The 24958-nt window shown below is 45.1% G+C and overlaps 1 protein-coding gene across 2 annotated transcripts in view; it reads left to right on the top strand.

Annotated features, from left to right (window-relative positions):
- The window catches only part of LOC106743920 (lachesin-like), a 77594-nt gene that overhangs the window by 46711 nt on the left and 5925 nt on the right, over positions 1-24958 (top strand). Inside the window, exons 5-10 of one of the 2 annotated variants that reach the window (XM_014618244.1) lie at positions 6993-7076; positions 10799-10922; positions 15658-15798; positions 15914-16033; positions 18413-18583; positions 21017-24600. In XM_014618244.1, coding sequence (XP_014473730.1) covers positions 6993-7076; positions 10799-10922; positions 15658-15798; positions 15914-16033; positions 18413-18583; positions 21017-21315 — 939 coding nt within the window. In that variant the 3' untranslated portion in view covers positions 21316-24600. Of the gene's footprint in view, positions 1-6992; positions 7077-10798; positions 10923-15657; positions 15799-15913; positions 16034-18412; positions 18584-21016; positions 24601-24958 lie in introns of those variants that run through there. The other variant, XM_014618245.1, reaches the window with a different exon arrangement.

Raw genomic sequence — 24958 nt, 5'->3', positions numbered from 1 at the left:
TTCGGAGTCGAGAAATCTGAGATTGAATTTGGAAGTCATTAGCGGAGAGAGAGAAACGGACCAGTTGGAAATTGTGAAACCGCGCCGTTCACCGCAAATGTAACGCAATATCTAACAGCGGAGATGCGAGCTTTATTTAACATTATTGGCTTACGTATATTAATAATAAACGTCGCGTTCATTATCGTATTCATTACGTCTCTGATGAAGCTTCGCATAACCGCGAATGATTGGCCGACAGCGAAGAGCAGAGAGACAGAGAGACAGGGAGAAATAGGGAGAGGGAGGAAAAGAAAGAGATTCGACGCGTTCACCGTACTCACGCAGAGGCGAACTGCAGTCGCTGCAACCTCGTTTACACATTTCGATACTTTCCACCGTCTGTAATCGTCGTCAGCGATAACAAACCGCAAGAGTATTACCAGGCCGCGTCGAGCTGCCGTGAGTATTAGCTGCTGCCGACATAACAATCTGTACAAGTATCGAAGGCATTTCGCCTTGCGCGCGCGCCGCTAGCAGACCCGCGGCATACTTAACGAGCCCGGGAACTTAACGAGCCGTCTTCGCCAGTTCGGGAACGTCGGTACCCGTTTATGAACATCCCCGGCCGTAGTAACGCTTAAATCCTTCTCACTCTCCTCCCTTTCCCCCCTTCCCCTGCTTTCTCTCTCTCTCCCTTTTTCTCACATTCCTTTGCCTTATATACGGTATAGCCATGTATAGTCTTATCAGAAAAGGATTGGAATATTAAGTCACGTTTAACGACTATTATACGCGACCGGCGTGGTAATTGCTGATAAGGAAACGGAGGCAGTCCGTCTCGTTTGCGCGACGAGACGACATTTCCGTACGTGAGGAAACGTTGAAGAGAATCGCGGGTTCTCGCGATCGAACGATGTCGCTGTGGATTTTTCACGATTACATGCGCGTCGCGACGACAACTCGCCGAATTCCGCGCGCGTCGACGACGATTTGCCGAATTCCGCGTGAGTTCCTTTTAAATGTACGGCGTCGGCCGATGTAGCCGGGCGGCAATTAGACGCGCAGAAATGTCGCGTTACGAGAGCGCGTAGAGGAGATTTTTCTCGGGGCGTGAAAGACGCGCACTTAACGAGGCACTTTAGTTAACGCGAGCACCCCTTCGTTCTCCTTTCCCCGGTTGGCAAAACATCTTGCGTTGTTTCACGAGAGGACGAGCACGCAAGAGAACGACCGTGGTTGTCTGGCGGTCTTAAAGTAACGCCTCGTCCGTCTCCAGCCGCGAGACAGCATCCCGCAAAGTGATACGGCACAAGAGACGCCGCTGGAAGTCGAGTCAGAGGATCTAATTTTCCGACATTTCGGATTGAATTCGAGCCCCGCCCTACCTGCCAGCCGGAGTTTCCCCCCTTCTCGCGGGAAGAAAGCTGTAATCTTAAATAGTGCACACGGAGCGTAACACGCGCCGGCTGCCTAGACGACGGCGGCAGGTGCCTGCCCCCCCCGCTCTCAGTCCCCTTCGCCGTTTGCTTTACGAGGCACTAAGCTAAGTAATGAACACTCCGCGAGAAACACCGATGAATGCCCCGGCCGATCACTCGGGGTATCCGTGAGAGAAGGGTGAATATGAAACAGAGATAATCCGGGGAACGAAATATTAAGTGGGTTGAAATTTAATAACTCGGAACAAACGAGGGAGGCTTTGAGCTCTCTTTGTTTCATTCACGTAAAGAAGAAGGAGGAAAGAAATTTCTTGTTTAACGATGAGAGATTTGTGTACTACACGTCTACGACGTCAGTTGGCGCACGGAAGAAAATATTTTGTTGATGCAGCAAATTGTTAGTTACTATTAGTTAGAAACAGTAAAAAGATTTATTCGGACAGCAGAAAGATTTATGAAAAGTATTAATTGCTATTTGCTGGATATATAGGCAGAAAAATAATTTGGTTATGCCAACTAAATTTGATCGCTGCCACATCGTCGCTACAACAGCAAGATTATTTTTTCTGTGTAATAAATCTTTTTGTTGTCTCCATAATAACTAACAATTTGCTGTGCCAGCAAAATTATTTTCTTCCGTGTCATCGAACGTGTGTCATCGAGTATGTAAATTTAAAGCAGCATTCTTTTAACACGCAATCAAATATTGCGGTATATTACCGTCGAAGATGATTAATATTTTATTTTATTTATTTTCTTTAGCGAAAAAGTTGAGGCAAAGCATTAAAAACAAAGCAGTTATAAAGCTGATGCGTCTTGTGACAATAAAACGAGCATAAATTTATAACTCTCGATCGCAAGTTGCCAGTCTCATGTTGTGTGTTCAATAAAGTAAATATTATTATTATTATTGTCATCATTTACCCTCGAATAATACATGCACTTTTTATCGGAGGAAACTTTACTGGGATCGTCGTACTTTATCGCGTAATTTATTCTTCAATTGTGTCCACCCTTCGATTGGTTGAGTTCTGTGATTATTATCTCACTGCGCGCATCGCTGATATCTTATTTCTTCCGTCTCTTTCTCTTATTTCCTGTCCCCTTCTTATCCGTTCCGCATTGATATTTATCTTTCGAGCACGGACACAGTTTGCCGCGAGCGGTCGAACCGCGGAACAGTGATTTGCCAGGGCATTCTTCGACAAATCCGATTGGAGAGAAAGTCGAAATGTGAATCTTGTAACTGTGTCAAATGAGCGAAAAATAGCAACGCGGGAAATATCAGTTCTCACGCGCGTACACGATTTCCGGTTCACAGGAGAACGGATTGCCGAATCAATTTCTTTTGTAAATAAAGTTCACGCGATGAAATATCGTCGTTGCGCGCGTGGTAATAACATATCAAAATATAATCCTTTTATATGAACGTCTATATCCTATGTTATTATTGTATTAAAATATTAACTGGCGATGACACAGTTCGGAAGCGAGAAAGAGAAAATATTTCTCGAACGATTTGAAAGTCAACGCCGTCGATATTTTCTCTCGATACATTCATCGGATCGCCGGGATTCAGCCGGTAATCAAAGAGATAAACCGTCGCTCATACAGACAAATCCCTCCTGCGTAAACACGGGCTCTCCCTCGTGTTCCGGATCATCGTTCCTTTCTCCCTTTCTTCCTCGCTCTCTACGCGCGTATATATCAGCAGTTAAAACACGGCCATCAACCTTGGCAAAAGGGTGCAGTCCCATCCCTCTCCTGGTAACTATATTTCACCGCTCGTTGCCGAATACGGCGGCGCCCTTCGCTTATAATTCCGACTGCGTGTTCTGATAAAATTTGCATGTGCGTATGTATGTGGAGGAGAGGCGTCGGCTTGCGCCTCGGCTTTCTTGAAATTTCACGGAGAGTCACTTCTTCTTCAAGGTTATCTGCATAATCTCGACGCGACGAACATACTGATTTAGCGTCGAGTAATTGAATGGACCCTCGCGAGAACACCGCTGCCGGTGTCTCCTGTCGCTATTTTGTGCATGCGTGTTTCGCGGCATAGCAGGACGAACGTGAAAGTACAACAACCGGATAATCTCATTACGCGACAACGCGATGGTAAAGAACGGATTTACTCACAGCTCTCGGCGAATCGGCGGTAAAACTTGTAGAAAGAAATTACAAAATTCGTGAACCGGTAGAGGAAGCGCAAACGATGATCGTTGGCGGCGACAGAAGCAAAGGTCGATCGACGCGTTCATTCATCGTCACCGCGGTGGCGCGGACTGATACAGTCATTCGCAGGCGCGTAATAATTAATTTACGGCGCAGGCGACGTAGTAACGTTGAGGAAGGGAGTTTCATAATTCAGTGGCGACACGTACGAGTTTACGCGCTCGGGCACGTGTCTACCGGCGCTCGTCATCGTCGCTGCGGTACGCAGTTTGCATTCGTCGAGGCTGTTTCGAGCGGCGCGACGAGGCGACGGCGGCGGCTTGCCAGACAACTCGGTTATAACGATTGAAGTTTCGTCGTGGCGTGGATTACATCCTCGTAATTGCGCGCATACCTCGAGCCTCCGTCTTGCAAGGACGACAGAGAGAGAGAGGCTTCGTCGGAGGGGCTTCCTTTAAATCGCGGGTGAAATGAGGAGGTTCGAGGGAGGAAGCTCGCAGCTCGGGTGTAAGGAGGCGTAGAAGCGGCGACGGGGAGAAGAGGTCCTTGCACTCGTACTGACGTCTCGCAGCTTGACGTACGACAAAAGTCCCCAACGCAGTCGTGGCTCGATCCCGCCGCGCTCTCTCGACTCCTCCCTCGGGAATTATAACGCGATAACGCCCCCGAGCGGCGCACTGATAAGCGTCGAGAGGGTGCGTAGTTAGTGCGCGAGGCGCTTTGTCGCGGAGGATTATTTCGCCGCTCGTCCGGGGAAGTCTGTCGCAAATCGTGCGTTTCGATGGCGCATTAGCCGGGCTCGTGAACGCATACGGGCCCGGTATACGTCCCGCGTGCGGGATCAGCGCTCTTCCGGATGTTCTCACGTATATATTGTGTACGCGTGCTCTCGCGTAGTTTACATTCCAGCATTCTAGAATCACAAGAGTCGCCCCACTCGAATCCATTGGTATTACCAATAAATTCCGTCGCGTGCGGTAATTCAGAAAATTGTATTATTCAAAGCTTTGTTATTGCCAAAGCATATTAATAGATATGAAACGCTGGATGCGCGAGAGCGATTCTTCAATATGTAATGAACGTAAACTACCGGCGAGAAGTGGCCGGATTGCACTGCGCGAATTTTTTTTTTCACCTCACACCGCACGTAACTCGCACACACGCGCGCGCGAGAGGGTGACCGTTGGCCGTCGCGATGGGTGATAATAACGCGCTGACTGTTAACTATGATATTTAACGCCACCGAGTGCCGTTAATTAACGAATAACCCATGACACACACCGGCATCCGCAGCAGCGTTGCCGGCAGGTTGCGCGGTCATAATAGGTTACTAGCGTCGGGCTAAGGTATATGCTACAAGCGAGACACTTGAGATTTAAGGACCCACCACGCGTTATCCGATTGCCTCATACTGTACCGCGTAGTTTACTGATTCGCGACGGGATGGGGAGAGAAAGAAGGAGGAGAGAAGAAACGGACGCGCGAGACGGAGATCGGCCGTTGCACCGCGCGTCGAAGATTCAATAAGTCGACGATCGTGCGTTCTTTTGAACGCGGTTACACAATTAATCCTAGGGGATTAAGCACTCGTGGGATAGAGAGAGAGATACTCTTGCTTTCATTAATTTCACCCTTTTATTTATCGTACGTCCGCCGCGGGTGTAGAGCCGGTTATTTCAAATATTGTCTCCGCCGGTCGCGCGCGTCGCGTGCGCGACGCGCAACGAGAAAAATAAAGCGCGCTGTATGTCATCGCCCAGATTCGCCTCGCTGTTATCAACGCCTGCGCGTCGGATGAGCCTCGCTCAACGATGCCGTATTATATTAATGGAAAAAAATACACTCTTCGTAGTGCGCAACGTATTACGGTTTCGCGGGGGAATAATTGAAGTCAGAGATATAATTACAACCTCGGCCGTGCGGGCGCGCGCGCGCGCTCTCTCTTCCCCTCAAGTCATTATCGTGAAATTCGCAAATGCGTTAATTAAAATTCGCGCAGCCAATTGTGAAAAATTTGACGAGGCGAGCCACGCGATGTTCGCGTATGAATGATCCCGCTCTATTATTCGAGGCCGAATAATCCACGATAAAAAGAAAAGGGAAATTATGACGCGCTCACATTAAGCGCTTTTGTTTAAATGCCTTTTCGGGTATAGCGGTGCAGTAAGAAATGAAAGGAAATATTCTTTAATTCCCGTATAGAAATTTCCCAAACGTTCCCAAGCACAATAGAGATTCTAATCAAATTACCCAAACTTATTCCAAATAAGTGTAATAATATTGCGATACTAATTAAGAATTCTATTCTTATCCAAATTGTAAGAAAATTTTAGGAAAACGTTCGGCAGAGCAAATAGAATGTAAGTTTCCCATTTGGATTCGCATTTATGAAATATTACATTCATGACACATTACATCTCTAATCCGAATCTTCATATATTTCCTAATTAGAATCCATCATTTTTTTCGGAAATCGAAATAGACTCCAATTAGATCACAGGAAATTTTCCAGGCAGATTGTAGGACGTAAATTAACATAAGGGGCCATTCAACAATTACGTCACACAACGAAAGGAGAAGGGAGGTTTATTAGCTTGCGTGATGGTCTGTGACACATTAGATGGTATAACTTGTAAATATGAATGCGCGTGGTTATGTACTTTATTTACACTCATGACACGTTTAGCGAACATTTTTAAGTTTTGATATGGTTTCGTGTTAATAATCAAAATGTTAATTTTTTAATATTGATTCTTTTAAAAACATAACTTTTACTAATCAAAATTATAGAATAAAGTAATTAATTTGATATCATGCCTAAAAATAAGATTTGTATTTGAGAAAAGGATAATAACGTGCAGTTTTGTTGAAAATTTCCAGGTGAATTCCTACGAAAATCCAACGGAATGTGAATCCATATAGGATATTAAAAATTCATATAGGAATCTACACGGTATGTGAAAATCTATATAGGATTACACATGGTGTATGAAAAATCATACATATATATATATATATATAGGAAATTACATGGATGTTAGAACCTAGGTTTTTGACGCAAATTATCAAGGACAACTATAGGATATCATATGAATTTCTTTTATAAATTCCCACCTGGTTTTTTCAGCAAGAGGTCTAATAATTATTTTTCATGATATAGTTATTATATTTTTTTTTATTCTATAGATGCGGGGGTGAATAATTCTACATGCCACGTAATATTGGAAGGAAACAAATATTTTATAACGAAATATGGAGAAGGGGAGAAGGATAAAAATGCCCAAATTTCGCGTGACATAATTATTAAATGGCCTCTAATAGCATTAAGGAGATAATAGCGCAATTAATTCGTTTTTAATCACTTAGTAACGCTAACCCCAAATCATCTATTTCCTCCAGACAGGTATGCTGACGATTGTTGAGCCACCCGACATCATCCCTGAAGGTACATCGAGCGACATGAATGTGGGCGAGGGTGGCCAGGTAAATAACTTCCATTTACGTTACGCAGCAATCATTTTCATCTTATTTAGCTAGAAAAAGTATCTTCGATTGATAACGACCGAGGGAGTTGCGACTTTTTAATGATGAAGAAAACATTCCTTCACATCGCTGCACCTTGAAATATGACGATATTTTCGAGTCGTTTCCGATCATTAGTTAACCGTCGACTCAATGTCGAAGGATTCCGCCGCGCGCGCGCGAGCGCGGAAATAAATTTGCGAGTAAATATGCCAGGAAGAGAGATGCGTTATGGCGCTACTAGGCCGAGGGTCGTTAAATAATTTACCCTGTGCAGGAGCAGTCATGAATAAACGACGGTTTATTACTTACAAATGTGGGCTGATTTACGCGTGTAGTAAATTATCAGGCCAACGTTATACCACGTGATTCATACCGGAGAAATCTATATATCGGAGAACAGCAATACGGTTGCGAGTGCAACGTTTCCGCGGGCGAGCTCGCAAATAACTCGCAACTTCGCCTATTCGTCGTCATTAACGCTTTAAACGCGGGCTCGCCGCATTATCGCCGAGGTGTAACGCGCCTTAAGTTGAGAATTCCGCGATAATAACGATAATCGTGAAAAAATCGCCGTCAAATTTGCTGAAACACGTTCGTCGTCCATCGGTGCGATATCAAGTTCATCGATCAATTAACCAACTCGGAAAGATGCGGACACCGTTTAAACTAACAGAACAAGCACAAACGTAATATCGCGGCGCGCTTTATGACGTGTGTGTAAGCGATACCGTGACTGTAATTTGCGACACCTGTTGCGAGCGCCGTTTTAACGCTGTACTGTCACGAGACTCCCTTCCTAGCTATTATTCAGTTTCTTTCCGTTGTTAGAAACTTCAATCGGCGCCCCGTAATCTCGTGCAGTCCCGAGAAGATCGAAAAAATAAGGTCGCGTGTATCAAGCGGAAGCCGCGTAATCGACTTTACGTCTAACAGCTCGCGCATAATTCGCTTAATCCGATAATTCTTTGCTCCGCGTAATTGCGCGGGCATGCTAGACGCCGCTCGCTATTGCGGTACACGCGACGGTAACACACAACCGGCGTTCGGCGTTTCACGCTGGATGCTGTAAGTAAGCCATCAGTTAAAATAAGTGACCTGTTGCTCACAATTCATATTCCGTGGCAGCCGCGCAATTTGTGCGAATACCCATCTCATCCTCGCGTTTTTCCGCGCGCGTGGCCAACGGTGTCGCTCGAGTAAAGAATATTGCGCTCCTCCCTCAGAATGTCTGACAGGACGCTTTTACGAAGACGGGACAGCCCAGCACAGCCGCCGTCTCGTGGACCGTTTTAAACTTTGAAATTATACCGGCGCGTATGCTACAGCAGATCCTCTTATTATACCGCTGCTGTGGTCGGCGTACTCCGAAAATTGTATCGTCGTTCGTTTGTACAAGTTAGTCGCTCGCCTCCTCCGACGGTATCGTCGCGAAACGTGTGTCCGACTATCGCGTGTCGCGTCGTCCTCGTTACACAACGGAATTACGTATTGCAAATATGCGACGTCTGACAGGTGTGCGATGTATTCGGTAGAAAATTAAACTACATATCGTCCGCTTTGATTTTTCTATCGCGATAAACTTTAATTCCCAGCTCGTTTCCGCGCTAGTAATATTCTTATCAACATGGGCTGTACACCGGGTAAATGTAACGTCAAGCGTAACGTGCACCTTCTAAAACGCTACTCAGATAGCGTGTGTATGCGTGTACGTGTGTCTGTGTGTACGTGTACAGTAGGGAAATATTAGTAAACACGTCTAAAAAATAAATACATGAGATGTCTGCAAAGCGACATCATTTGTGCTGATTCGTTAAAGTACATCATGTCACATACCACACATACATGTCCGTCTTTAATTTCACGGACTTAATATATCACATACGACAGGCAAGAGCAACGAATTCCAAACATGACTGTCAGTCGTCGCACCACGAACGTCGAAAAAAAATTCTAAAATTTCCCTCCGACCCAACGCGCCGGATAAAGTTGATAAAAAATTGAAATTTCAATCGCGTTTCGGGTTCGTGAATTTGTCTCCTGTCGGCGCGCGCCAGCTCCATCCAGATAAATAAGTAATTTTGTCGGACGATAACTGTTGTTATTAACGACGTGTCTCTCGTGTGCTCGCGAAAAAATCTAAAGCTTGCAAATTTTCCGTGGTGCGTCGCTCTCTTTTCGTTCCGCGAGGCGACGCGACTCTTTTTCCCCGTTCCGGCCCGAATGAATTTCGATACGCGGGATTACAACTTTCAAACTCGTTTTCTCCGAGCAATAGGATATCGCGTTCAGGATATTTGTTCCCGGCCTAGCTACCGCCATGACTCGAAATTGATAAGACTCCTAACGAAACGCGGAAGAAACTCTCCTCGTTCGCGCAAACTTTTCCAAAATTCGAGAAGTAATACACAAAACGTCGTTTCTATCAGTGAGTTCTATTCGAGAGTTCATTGTCTTCTTACATAAATGTAAATATTTGAATATAGTATAGTTTATGGTATGATGATATGATGTGATATATAACAAACCGAAAGCGCTGATAAACATTCGGAGGTAGCTAAATGACTTGTTAAATTTATTTTGCGTTTTTTTTTAGGCTCCGGAGTAGTCGTTACGACAGTCTTTTTTCAATGACAGGAACAAGTATAAAAAGTGTCAACTTTAGTTGCATACATCTCAGCTCTCGAATAGTCAATCTTTTCCTAATTGCAGAGACAATTAAATGATATTTCAGTGTATAGTGCAAGTTTCATCGTATCAAATTCATTTCGCCTTACAAATCTCTTAAAAAAGAAAAATAACTGCATATAATATAATTTATACACGTGTACATTACACGTGTACATGGCATATGATGTAATAATTTACATTACACCTCGGTACAGTGCTAACGTGATGTTCATCTAAAAACGTCATAGATATTGCGAGCAGGCAGTCGCGTGTCAGTAGAATGTAAGCCAACAAATAGCGCAGTATACCGCGACACGTGTCGTGTCGTTAATTGTCAACATGCCGTTTGTATTTTCCATTGTAGAACACACGGATATTCATTTCGCGTGCGCGAGTTTCGCGACTCGTAGCTCCGCCTCGTGTTGCCGTTCAGTTCGAATATCCATAACTCCGTAACGGATGAGAATCGAGCCGATATTCATAATTGATGGGCCCGGACACGGAAACAGGGAACTGGCGACAAATTTTGAGGATCGTGTTGACGCGACGAGTCGGCCATTTCGCAAATGGCTGCGGGATCGTTCGGTCGTGTTAAAGCCGAGCGGTTTAGAAGCGGGCGAATCGTCGGACCGAATGTCAAACGTCATCGAGAATTCGAAGAGTAGGCGCGCGCGTAAAAACCGGCCGCGTGAGCGTAACGGAGGGGCAAGTAGCCGTTAAAAATTCCTCGGTATCCCGGATATTTCATGCCTCTCGCGACTATGGATTCGTTTTCCGCTCGAGTATTCGCGCGAGTGAACGGCCATTGTTCCGGACAAGCGTCCTCGCGCGTGTACGTGTTTTACATAGCGCTGGAGGCCGCGCCGCTGCGAACTGTGCACGAGAGCGTACTTCTCCCTTTCTCTTCCCGCACTCCTTTATTCCTCCAAATATATTTGGATGAAGCACGGCATTAGTGGAGTGCAATAACGAACTCGCTTCTCTTTATAATTCCGGTTTCATAACACGTACAGGTGAAGTTAACGTGCCGGGCGAGAGGCGTACCCGCGCCGCGCGTATCCTGGCGCCGGGAAGACGGCAGGAACATTATAATTCGGGAGCAGTCTGCAGTAAGCGGCCAGAACCAGAAGTCTCACGGTAAGATTTAATATAGATGGTACGCCCATACGCGCCACGCCGTTCCGCCGATATAGCGCGAAATGTACAATTATGTTTTCCTTAGGCGCGCTCGCGCCTCCGCACACGATCCCGTTAGTATTCAAATTCCCTCATTACGGGAGAACCTCGGTTACGGATTTTAAAGACGAATTCCGCACGGGAACCGATTCCGCTGATGCTTTCCGGGATGATACCTTCGACCGCGACTTCTGAATGGCCGGCCGTCGTGCCGCGGGATCGTTGAGCGTAATGTCGAATTTCACCGCGTCTAATATCGGGCCAATTATGGAACGCGAGCGCGCATCTGCCCTCGTCGGCAATTCTCCCCGTAATTTATGAGGAGCCAGTAGCGGGATTCATTTAAAATAGGAAATCGCGCTTTGCCGGGAGTTATCTCCCAGCTATAGACTCTGCCCGTCGATCCCGCTGATTCCGCGATCAATTTTTCTTTCCAATTAGTGCGATATAATCTGTCCGATCTCCCGCAATCGTTCACGCTCCACTTTCCCCGCGATCGGCTTCGAGAAAGAGCTTTTCCGTAGCGACGTCGGACGAACGCATCCTCTTGATTACATACGGACCGTGGTACATAAGCAATAAGAAAATCGACCGACCAATCGGTATGTTTCCCTAGGTTTATATATTCCAAAAGACGATAGAAGCGACGATAAATTTGGTTTTAAACAGAAACAACTATACGAAAGGAAAGTAGATCCCATAGCTAAAAATTAGCTTCCACGTGTGAAAATTAGCTATCTATATGATACAACTGAAATTTAGTCAATTTAACTAATTTTTTTGTCCCTGTAGTTTTTAGTTCCTACGGCTGAAAACTAGGTTTGGTAACTAAATTTCAGTTGTATTATATAAACAGCTAATTCCTTCTTTCTGTGTAGGATTTCAATGAGTTGAACTTCTGCTTAAGGCCGAATTTATCGACACACACACACACACACGCACGCTTCCATCATCTTTGGGAATACAGAAATCTGAAGAAATATATTTACAGTTTAAGAAATAAGTCTTACTGTTTCTTCTATGTGCCATCCCCTTAAAAGCCCTGTTTCGCGTGTTTCTTAACGGAAATGATGACTCGATGACGACGACGTCGGTGGAACGTTCGTACGTGGACCGAGGGAACAGCGTTCGCGAATCGAGCGAGCCGTCCCCTCGTCCTCGCCGTCGGTTCCCGGCTAAACGACGTATTTAGTATTCACTTCAGCGTGGTGTTACTAATAGCAGGCAAATTTCACCGTACTGTCGGCGTGCTCCACGGCAAGGATGCGCGTCGCTGCAACCGGTGCATGCGGCACATGCCGGGCGCGGCTCCTCACCTTCAGACGCCCCGGACTCGGCTTATTGTCGGCACTACAATCGCCGTGATTATCAGAGACACGTCGGAAAAGTTCGTCTCGGTCGCGCACGTCGATGCAATTAACGTCGCGCGGTCGTTCCGCGTTGAGCCGTCCAGGGTAAAAAACGACGAGGGGAAAAGGAGAGAGAAAGCGTACGCAGCGATAATGAGGATGAAATTTTTAGATTCGATCGTCCGGTGGACCGTATTAAATTTTAATCCCACGGAGATCTATGTCTCGTGAATTTTTTCCGATTACTAAACATTTTAAATATGTTACTTGCTTAGAGAGACGTTTCTGAGAAATATATTCCCCGCGTCTATTCCTGGTTCGCAGCGCATTTAATTGATCCTGACCGATTGATCGTTTCTTGCTTCGATTTCCCTCTTCGAGAGATTATTTCGAGACAATTAATTTCTACGTGTGCAAGCGCGAGCAACGAATAAAATATTACCGTCGGGGGACTGGTTTATGCCGAGTGTAGTCGCGAGATTCGAGCCGAGACTTTATGATATTTCGGTTGGAGATTCGCAGAGCGCGGCGTTAAAGCGCCAGCAAAACAGCGGCGCTCGCTCGTTGGTTCCGCGTAATTAATTCGCCAGGCGGAAAACACGAGCGTGTGTCTCAAGACCTTCGGGAAAATCGATGTTTTTGCGAGCTGAACTGCGACGCGAGCGTAACGAGGCCGCAGGTGAGGAGGGCTCGTGCGTTTGCTCACGACGTTCCGCGGTAAGGAACAGATGCAGGTGCAACAAATTGCGCTCGTCTTATCCGCGCGCGCGCGCCACTTCGTTGCTTGCATCTGAATATGCTCGTAAGAACGATATACGTTGGCCGTAACAAACGTCCAGTGTCGAAATTTTAGTCTTAACCTTGCAAGTTCTCCCGAACTGGAAGAATTAACGGGGAATCTCGAGAATATCCCGAGGCGAAATTTTGCTTCTACATCAATTATCGAACTTAAAACAACCGATACAGAATATCGAGATCTAGCTTTGTAGTATATTAGCGGGCTGTTGTTCTATCTTGATTCTACGAATGGCTAGTATCGTTTTCTTCCCGTTGAGGTTTAGAAAACATTTATTCGAGAGTAATTTAATATCCGGCTACCTTTGCATTTAATCGTTACTTTTAACGTCTCTTGTCGTATGAAGTGCACGTGCAGATCGACGAATAATAAGAGATTTACAAAGTTATAATTATTCGTCAAACAAGATCGTACGTGTCGAGCGCTATGAATTCCGAGTTAACTTTCGAGTCAGATATTTCGTCATTCTCCACAAGTTCGTCAAATGGCCTTCATAATAAATGATTTGACATACCCGATACATGATGTATCATTATTCACGTCTCAGTGTTCTGCATTCTCCGTCCTGGCTTCCGATTACTCCATCGTGGCACTTCGGATATTCACTTGTGGCGCCAACCTTCACGTAGCTACAATTCAATTGAGGAAGGAGGTTAGGTTAACGTTCGTTAATGCGATGAGCGCCCGATGAAATATATCAAGAAAACCAGCAGGAAAGCATAAATATTTGAGTTACCCGACGGGAATTATAACCAAACATAGACATGGTACACCGCGTCGCGGTATATTTATGGCTCGTGCGCTCGAAACGCAATAATTCGGTCGCAGAATAGTACTCGACGCACGAACGACTTAACACGAACTTTTGATAACTTCGACCGCCACATTCGCGACATTTTGAAAGTATCGATTGTTGGCATCTCTCCGCCTCACTAAACGCGAACGTCGTCTATTGTCGGAGACTGACTGCTGGCGAATGCCAAGCGTGACTTTACCTTTCCTGCTGATTGTTTTGGTTCGCTCGAGCTTCACGTACCTTTTTATAAGCCTGTGTTACTTTACGTCCCAATTCGGCGAACGATGCGGAGAATGTGATCGCTGCGTTACAATAGCCGGCGGATGATTCGAATATTTCGTTAAAGCACGTCACGCCCTCACGCCGAACACGGTGAATTATGGAACTACGATCTGTACTTTGGCAACACTTTTTGTACTGTACTTTCCGTGTACACTTTCTGTATTTCTGCACTCTCTTGCAATCTTTGTCTTTCTTCCTCTTCTGCAACAAGATATGAATAAATGCGCATTTAATAATAAGTATAGAGCATATATTTTTAGACAACCTGTGTTATGTTATATCTCGAGATTTCCCATTCAAAACTCTCTTCAATGGAATTTGTAGGGTTAATGAATTGTTAAATATATAATATATTATTAAGTATATTCGACTTATATATTACTTTCGAAATCTAAAGCGCAATTATTGAAAACTTGATTTATGCGTGTAATTTATACATATATACATGTATATATTTGTTTAATTTATATCTAGTTTATCTAATTTATATCTATACTTTTAAAAGTGGTATCCTCAAAATGTACGACTAAATTTAGAAACCGTGACTATAGAACTTCATATTAAAATTACAACATGCAGACATGGCATATTTCACGATGAAGTATCGGAGAAACATAATTAGGGCGAGTATAATTTCACTGTTACTTTATTCATTATCGCGCACCGTTCTCGATAACTTCAATGAGAAGTTCGCTTATATTTTCACATATACTTTCTTCGTCCGTTTATACACCATTTATTAATTACTATAGACGTTTAAAAAATTCTTTTTTAGCTCGGGCATTACAAAAATAGAGAGATTTTATTAGCAAAAATATAACCAATAATATATATTAATAAATATTAAATAAAATGTAAGAAAAATGTTTTTTTTTTAACAAAGAAGCACAATTATAAAAAAATTGAGTGGCATTGAATTTAATGAATGCTAGCATATTTAATGGTTGTTTTTCATTAAATAACAATAGCCATTCAAAACAGGTTGTCGCTTAGCGTTTTCCACTAACTACGTAAAAACATGTCATTAAATTAGAACACTTTCGAGGAAAGATTGATTTGAATTAAACATAGAAGCTCGCATACAAATTAGGAATTAATTTTATACTATTTATTATTCTCTTTTATTTAATACGATGCGATCGTATATCTAATCTTATATCTGTCTTTATTAATAGGCAAAGTGAGCTTTTGTTCCTTCACGATATGCAGCATAAAATTATTCACTGCTCTTCTCGCGAGATAATTACTCGCTTAAAGTTTACGTATCATTAGATTTTAATGAGCTATATTACGTGCGTAAGTTAACATTAATTTGATTAAATTCTGACATTTTTGTCGAGAGAAAATTTACTCTGAATCGATCAGAGAATATCTCATCAGTTTAGGGCTGAGACGCGAATGATTTAAAAAAAATTACACACTGAATACTATGATCCCAACAATCTCTGATTCCTTAATATTCACGGTTCTCAGTATCTACTACCGTGACCGAGTACTTTGGTGAGGACCTAAAGATAACGAAGATCTCGCGGAACGAGATGGGAGTTTATCTGTGCATCGCCAGTAACGGCATCCCGCCCGCGGTCAGCAAACGTATTTTTATCAACGTTCATTGTGAGTAATAGTGATTACCGCTCGGGCTACGTCGGACAGAGTTTCGTTGCGCTTCGATTCCACCACACCGCCGCCTGCCGAAAATGCAATCCTATACTCCGATTTCGATTTACAGTTTCACCGGTGATTCACGTACCCAATCAGCTGGTCGGCGCGCCCTTGGGAACCGACGTGGTCCTAGAATGTTTCGTAGAGGCGTCCCCGAAGTCGATCAACTACTGGGTCAACGACAAGGGTGAGATGACACACTTGATTCATTCACTAAAAACTTTCTCGTATTGCGCGATATAAGAGTCCTTTGGTGCTGTGATACCGCGATATTTTAGCGTAATAGCACGACAGACTGGCGCGCTTCGATCGCGACATCAGATTAGAAGACTCAAAGTACGCTGCATACTTCCCCGTATCGTTCGTGTATCAGTTTCAGTTATTACGGACATGTTTATAGACGTTGAAAGAGATGGCCTGGATTTTATAGTCGTATTAAAATAACCGATAATAATCATTCTTCAATAATTTCGTGTGGCTTAAAAAAAAAGTGGCACAGAAAAAAATGCTAGATTCAAGTAAATAATTATTTTAATACTCCTTAAGCGGATTTTTACTTGGATCAAGTCATATTTATTTGATCCAAATAAAATTTACTTAAAATAAAAAGTTGCCAAAGAGTATCGGGATAATTATTTATTTGAGTCTAGCACTTTTTCTGCGTGCGATTTCTGTTAATTTCATTATTGAAAATATCGCGATAGTTAAACTTACCAGACTATTATAATTTTTCGCGCGTAAATCGGTTTCGGGTTTTATAAGTCTGATGATATTGACTGTTGTGTTGAGATTTTCAGTATATGTTGAGAAAAATCAATATGTTACATTTAACGAGACAAAAGAGATTTATGGACACGTCAAATATATTTAAAACAACTGAAAATAAAAAAATTAACGGTGCTACGAGGCACTATTTGATCGTATGAATGTCTTCTAGCCATCCTATATAAGACAATATCGACATTCAAATCTTTTTGATTGTACACATATCCCTTGAGTTACGCGATAAGTGCGTTTTCACGAATAATCGCGTAACTTTAAAGCCGTTAACTGTCGAAATAACTTCCTCTATAAAGCTCCTTACCTCTTAATCTGATACCACACATGCATATGTTATCTATTATTCAACAACGTCCATTGATTTTGATAAAATAAGGACAAAATTAATTATAAAAATAACGAATTATATTTCGCCTTCTCCCGAAGTAAAATTATTTAACATAACAATAAATAATGCAGAAACTATATTCCAATTCGTAAACGCGCGCGCGAATTCTATTGTGTCCGCATAAAATAGTTGCAGTTTGACCGGTGCGCTACTTGCCGCAAGTAACACGGTCCGTTGCAGCGGCGATTGGTTTGTTAACTAATTACCGACTGTAACAAGCGGAGAATGTTCAAACGTTAATTACCCTTGCAAGACAAATCCGATTATGGGCCGTACTTTAGTCTAGGCGATCCCGATACACCGAGCGAAAGATACACGCGGGCATAGATATCGAACGGTATCGTGTATTCTCCCATATCGTCGGCTTCGGGCAACTTAATTGAAAGCGCGCGCGTTTTCGCAAGCCTCTTCCGTTTTAAGCTAATTTTCTTGAAGTTCGGATGCGATGGCACGCAAATAAATAAAATACACAACGCGCATTTCGGTAAGAAACAGCGGAAACTTTGAAAAATTAGTTCTCGGTATCGTAAACTGAAGTCGACCTGCGCCGCATGAACGAGTACCAGTCACATATCGCAACGACATATAATATCTTGGCTCAGAGAATTTACCGGGGAAACTTTAGATAGATATAAGAGAATACTACTTATTCAGACTCGCGGAAATATTCCCGCAGTGGATTGCGCCTCGCAAGAGCAGACGTCCTCCCTGCCGGTTTAACACACGCTCAGCTATCCGAAGCTGCTCGCTCCAACGCATTCGTATGCAATTTCGTCTCGCGTGGAAGATACCTTTCACTTGTTTCCCATTATATTCAACTGTTTCAACGTGTAATAAGAAAGCATAGTGGGGAATAGGCGAGATGTCTTATTTATAGCGAAAGACGTAACCTCTTGTCTTCAACTTTTCGCTGTGCGTAGCGCGCGAAGGCATCTCTCTAGAGGTTTAATTAAAATAATTCGGAACACTACTGCGAACGATTAAGCCAATCTAATGTAAATGTACGTAGCAGAACGCTCTAGGATTTTATTTAATTGTTAGAACGCTATCTTATCGAAACAGTTGAATAAACACAAGGTAATATTCGAAACGAAAAATTGGATGGCTGTTTAACTAAATTTAAAGCTTAAAACAATTATGATCGTCGAAAAAATATAAATTGAACATTCAACTGTCTCCTGTATGTAAACATTATTTTCCAATCCGCATCTGTCATGACGCATGACACCCTTTATTTCTCTATCCTAATTGCACATCTGATTTTCGATCGAGGGTCGCCTATTATTGTCGCGTATCGATCAATGGAAATGCACACTCTCGCGGAGAAATTCCCGCGACCTCGTGTCTATTCTATCGGAATCGGGATAATCAACTCTTGCTCTCCGCTTTGTTCCCAAGGCGCGATGATAATATCCAGCGTCAGGCATGACGTACAGGCGGTGGCGAAGTCGCAGTTCGAGGTCCGGATGATCCTCACTATCCGGAACCTGCAGAAACACGATGTGGGAACGTACCGGTGCGCGGCCAAAAATTCCCTCGGCGATGTCGAGAGCAGTATTCGATTATACGGTGAGTACACAGCGCGTTTTCGACCCGTTATCAAACGAAGTTTCCCGGGGAGCCCATAAAGAATACTTAATTCGGTTACACGACGGAACGTAGTCAAAACGGGTAGAATTTCGTTATCCGCGCTGCATTTCGTTTCAATGCACGTGTACATTCTTCCTGCTTCCCCTCCTCCCGTGCCAGCCTCCGCCACTTCTCCTTCTTCTCCAACTCTTTTCGATATTTGTAAACGCCGGAGATTAAGACTCGTACCGTGAAATAAAACCCGCGGATAGACCGGATAATTGCACGGCGGAGGCCGACGATGAAAAGTTTGCTGCCGCAAACTGTGAATGAATTACTGTACTTATAATCGCGCGGTAAGTGTGCCGCGCGTACTGCGATTAATTTTCTGCACGTTACGGCTGATAACAATTATTTCCTTGGAGATAACGCTGCGTCGGGATTTATTAATACCAGGCGCGCCGGCGTCTCTCAGGCTTGAATTTACAGACGTGGAAAATTGTATTTCGTGACTAATATCTGGAAAATCGTAACAAGGATCGAGCGCAACGTGGCAAAATCATTTCCCGCGGTCACGGATGAACGTTTCGAGCGAAGCGATACACCCGGTCTAACTTCGGCGCAAAGAATCCAGCGCGCTAAATTGCCATTGAATCTAACTTCATACGCCTTGGGCACTCGTTATTACAGCGTGTTTCGTGAAATTCAAGCTCGTACATGACATTAAATAAAGAACAACATTCCGTCATACAATCGGCGATATCTCTCCCCGACCCTCTCGCCGAAACTCCCCGATATTAGACAACTCCGCTCGTTTTTACACCCGGAGATTTCAGGTTTTACTGGAGAAGTAAAACTCCCGACTTCGTGGGATCCCACGGCAAACACGCTGTAAGGCGGCACGCGTAACGGTGCGAAACGCAGTGCACATCGGTGCGTAGCTGCGAACGAAACGATCTTAAAAGCGTCCGGGTAACAAGGCTCTCGACTGCTCCCGCAACGTACGGACGAAGTACGGTGCAGAAACGGCTTTTCGCCACGTTGCAACTCGGTTACACCAGGGTATCTCGCGGAGAGAACCGGGCTGGAGCTTGACGCGGCGAGGGGTGAAATCTGCTCTCGCGCACGACCTGTTATTCCTACATTAATGCGGCGGGTCGCGAGGTTAACGAGTCCTCTGTACCGGCAGCTCGGCGTGGAAATTGTTGCTCGAGTCTCGCCCACGCCGTACGTAAATCCGCGCCCTCCCTCATCCGAGACTGATCGCGGGATGATAGGAATAAGAGGGTTTCCTCCTTACGGCAAACACGCCTCGCGTTTACAAGCATCGTCACTTTGCGGGCGGAAACCTCCGAGGATCTGCCCTCTATATCAGCAGCAGACGCCCTTCGGTCAATCCTCATCTTTTCGCCGACGCGCGCGACGTCGGATTTCACGGCTGGCTTGCGGCTCTCCCGGGACGCGGGAAGAGGCAGGACGAGGGGGAAAGGGGGGGTCAAACTTGGAGAACGCGAGTGCATCTCTCGCGTTCGTAAATCGTCGTGCGTTATCGATCTATCGATTTCGGGAGAGTGTTTGGGTCTCCAGCCGGTACGGTGGTCGTAAGAACGACGTATTTGCGTGCGGGAATTTAAAGGTGACGGTAGAAAAAAAGAGAGAGAAAAGGAAGGAAAAGTGCATTCATCCTCTATTCGCGTTTTCTGCCTGCCCAGTGCTAACGGGATCCCCGTAAAGCCGAAAATATAAAGTTCGCTAAAGAAGATGAAGACACCCAATCGATTTTCGTCGGAGGACAATCTTCCCCGAGACCCACCGTGGAATACGCTTCCGGGTGTGTTCCATGGAAACTTCAGAAAACACGCTGTACATACATGTTGTACGCACGTGTCCACCCCCCGCTCGGTATTAAACTCCCCTGCATGGGAACACCGTGCATGTGGGCTAAGCTGTCTTATCTCCGAGCGACCTGACCTTTTTTCCTTTATTCAAGGCCCCAATGGCTAAAGTTTGTAACGTAAGTGTCAGAATTCTCGGATAAGCGCCGATAAATTCGCAATGTTGTCACTCCTTGACTCACGGCAGCTACGAGAGGGCGGTCCCCCTCGGGATTCGTTCCGACTGAGGAGATACGCTACGCGAATATCATATCAGCGTTACAAGCGCGATCGCGTTCTCGTTGATTGCGAGCGGCTAATCGATCGCCGCACCGACGATCCACCGTAATCATTGAGGACGTATCCGGTGATCGTCCGATATTGCGACTCAATTTGAATTGCAACGTCTCGTACGATCACACGATGAACACCATCGAGCAACACGAGCGGAGATATTCTCGCTTTTAGTCCATACGATCGACCGGAGGAGCGGTTTCCGCGCGTCTCGCCGCTCGAAACTGTTTCTTGCTCGCAACCGCGTTTCTTCCCGCTGTTGCAGATATCGCCGCGCCGGCTAAGACGCAGACGGCGGTGCAGCTGTCGTTCGACGACGAGGAGGACGAGTCGGTGTACGGCTCGGCGGAGATGGACAAGATGGAGAACAGACCGCTGGCGGTGGACAACACGGTGCACGGACACGTGGGCTCGGCTTCGGTCGCCACGCCGTCCTCCGCGATCCGCAGCGGCAAGAAACGGCCGGTGATCAACGCGAAATCGGGCACCGACCCTTGCCCGCGACGCTTCTCCGTCGTCTTGTCGTCATTGGTGTCGCTGATGGTCGTCTGCCGAAGGTGGTAGTGGTGAGAGACGGGAACAAGCCGAGGATTCTCAAGGACCGAGGTCAGGACACCGATTTCGGCGACAGCGTAACCACATTTGGAGAAGCGTGCCATTCGATTGACACTCGACGACCGACAGAAGTTGTTCCGAAGTTGCTTCTGTTGCGGGCTGCTGAATGAGCCCCGGGAAAGAAAGATACATTCGCGACACGTGCCTCGTCGGGCTATCGGAATCTTCTTCAGAGTAGATCCTGGGCTGTTCTTCGAACGCGTGACTCTTTGATTGCAGCTAATTATTAGTGGGGAATCGCGTGGAACGGAGCATAAGCTGAATTTCACGCTCGACGGCCGTCCTCGCGTAGGAAGAAGCGTGAGTTCCGGGCTTCGTTCAACCGTTTACTCGACAATACGCAACGAAAACAACTTCGAGCAGGCTTAAAAGCCTCACCGCCGACGACGACGATGATGACGATGTATCGTCTTCCTTGAATGGCTTATTCGTAATTCGTAGACCTAATCAATGCCGGGAGCTCGCGGAAGGGATGAACCAGGTGGGGCCGAAGACGCGGGGCGTATCTTGATCGTTGCGACTTAGTAATTGCATTGGGAGGAATCGACCGGTGAGTGCTATGTTAATTAAATTTCGAGATATGATTTCGGTCGGCGTTGTTTTCAATATTTTAGGCGATGTTCTAAATTCTTTCATTTTTACCAAGTTGCTCCTGGTACCGCGATATAATCTCATCTTACGGCGCACCGTCTCATTTGCTCTCAGAGGCGATCCGCGACACCGAGATCGATACGAACGTCTATCGAACAGAGTCGCAAATTTTATGTGAGACACAATCAATTCTCTACTTTATCATGCGTCAGAGTTCACGCGTTATCGAATAAAATCCGTGCGGATCGATTGAGATACTCGCGGCAGACAAGCGATGTTTAAGTGTATCACGAAGAAGAAAGCAACGAAAGCGAGAGAAGACAAAAGAGAAGACGACGAGAAGCGGTAGAGGCCGCAGGATGGTAAAACGGAGAGGCCGGGAAGAAGGGAGACATATCTCGAAGCGGTGACGGTTGTCGGATGGCATTCCGCGCGGAAAGGCCAAGCGGGTGCGTAATAACTCTTCAGTTTCGGCGGCGTGATGCAAATCTGCGCGATGTATATATGTACGTGTATCATATAACGGGCACGCGCTTGCACGTGTATATGTGTGCATACTGACACGTCAGGGTAACTAACACGTTCGTGCCACCTTCCCCCCATCCTTCCTCCCCCGCCGCTCCTGAATCGCGTGTGAGCGGCGCGGCGGTTCCGTAGGTAACCCCTTGTACGATCGCCGGTGTGTAATAGAATATGTATCGCGATTAACGAGTATCGACAGCTTTAAATGAGTTCGACCCGGAAGTAGCGAGGCCATCTCGCGTGCGTGCGTGCGTCCGTCTTGCAGGATCCTCTCGATCAAGCACCGGACCAATCTCGATTGCGAGACGGACGAACGGCCTCGAAGTTGTGTTCGCCACACGTCCCAATCGCAGACGCGCGATCGCACCTCCTCCTCCTTCTCTTCTTCTTCTTCTTCTTCTTTCTCCGCGAAGTTACTTCTTCCTTTCTTCGTGTTGCGCGTTGCTGTTGCCACGTTTGCTGGTCGCTACTCGAGGATTTTTTGCGACACTGATTACACAGCGGCTCTCGACAGTAAAACTCCGCCGGTGGTCAACGTGGAATTAAGTGTGACCTTTCGAGGAAGGTTTATTTCGGAGAGCTCCGCTTTCGCCGGATATCGGCGACTCTCGATAAAGAAACTTCGCGATAGCGGTCAGGCAGTGGTGAGTGATTTTCGATGATCGGTAGAACTCGAGTGTTCTACTTTCGAGAGCTGCTTTAGATATTAGAAATTCCCCGATTAAAGTAAAAATCGAATGACATTCAACTGGTATTTATATGGGAACTTTGTTCTTTCAGAGTGACTGACAATATCATAAATCTCTCGGTTTGATTTGAGGCTGAAATAAGTGACGCTAAAAGTACCCACTTAAAAGCTTTTTCTTCCTTTAGAAACAAAAATTTAATGAGAAATAACTCTCAATAAAATAAAAAACTCTCAATATTATGATTTGTAAGATAGAAAACTGTTTGCACAAAGCGACTAAGTTAACAGGTAACATGTATGAAAGGAATACCTATTTTTAAAGATAGTAAATAAAAGTTGCACGCGGGAAGTATAGTTCTTATTTTCTTACATTGACCGAATTAATGGCAAGACAATAAATTCGCTTTTTTTCGCGTCCCATAAATGCGATGTGATATTTTAAGCTAACGCAACTGGATATTTTTTATGAATTCCTCGGTTATTTGTTGAGAAGACACGAACTTTTATGTAGGAAGCGTGAGATTAAACCTATTATTTCGTCTGCAATTTCGACGCGTGAAATAAAATTATCAACAAAAAAACAAAAAATAGCAATTACAAAGCGACGGTGACGTTTGCAGCAAGAGTTAGTACACATAAAAAATATTTGCGACAATAACGACGTTTCTGAAGAACTCTATGTTGGGCGTGAACTGCAATTCGTGATTATTTAGGAGCAATTCAATCAAAAAGCTGTCAATGAGAAATTTCGTCGATCGCGCGTCCTACGATCGGGCACTGATATCCGATCTGATATCCGACTGATTGCTCGTTTCCGGCGTGAGCGAAACAACTAGTAAGTGTTCGATAGATAAAAGACGATCCTTTTTCTGACGCGCGAATTGCTCCAAGCAAATGTGCGGAAAAACGCGTGTGTGCGTGTGTATGTCTCTAAATATGCGTGCATTTGTGTGTGAGAGAGAGAAAAAGAAGTTGAAAGCAAAGGAGAGAGAGAGAGAGAGAGAGAGAGAGAGAGAGAGAGAGAGAGAGAGAGAGAGCATAAGCGATACTAATTATATTTTTATATTTCCATCCCATAGCGTGCTTACGTTCCGTAACGATAGATTCTTTGATTACGGTCAGTTTTATTCAGCCACGCCGCAATAGCGTGACGTCCGGTTTTTGCAGTGATTTCTCTAATTACACTAGATGTCGCGCAACAGCGAGCGTCGCGGCGTTAATGGCTTGTGAAAAATGTTGGCCGGCTCGGCCCTCTGTTTGCGGATCTACATTCAGCTTTCGGACGCAGTTCCACAAAGTGGATCCAGCACGGCCACGGAATAATAAAATCGATCGCATCGGTTTCACCACGCGCCGCTCTCACTACGACAGTGTGTTGTATTCACTCACCTAAATAAATCGGGCGTTCCCGCGGGCGCACGGTTTTGGATTTTTATAGCGAGCAAAATTGCGTCTCGTTACGCTTCGCGGTTCGTTATCAGAACTCGCCGACAGCTCTCGCAGGAGCCATCGTATGTGATCGCACGTACCCAATCTCCGGTAAAATCCATCCTCCCGCCGCTGCGTTCCCCATCGATCTGTCCCTAATGATCGCTTCGGCCACACTTAATTACTCTTAAATACCGGGCGAACTACTTTTACACGGAACGCGTCGGGGGAAAGCGAACCCTTCCGCTGTCTTATCGAATTACAAAGTCGACGTAAAATTCTGTAACGAAGTTCCCGCGTGCCGTGCTTTTAGATCATTCACAGTCCCGACGATAACAATGAAAGAACGTTTCAGCGAAAAAT

This window comes from Dinoponera quadriceps, unplaced genomic scaffold (genome assembly GCF_001313825.1).
Source record: "Dinoponera quadriceps isolate SergipeBrazil2010 unplaced genomic scaffold, ASM131382v1 scaffold1070, whole genome shotgun sequence".
Taxonomy (NCBI): Eukaryota; Metazoa; Arthropoda; class Insecta; order Hymenoptera; family Formicidae; genus Dinoponera; species Dinoponera quadriceps.
The sequence above is the reverse complement of the archived record's forward strand: the minus strand, read 5'-3'. Positions and strand labels throughout refer to the sequence as shown.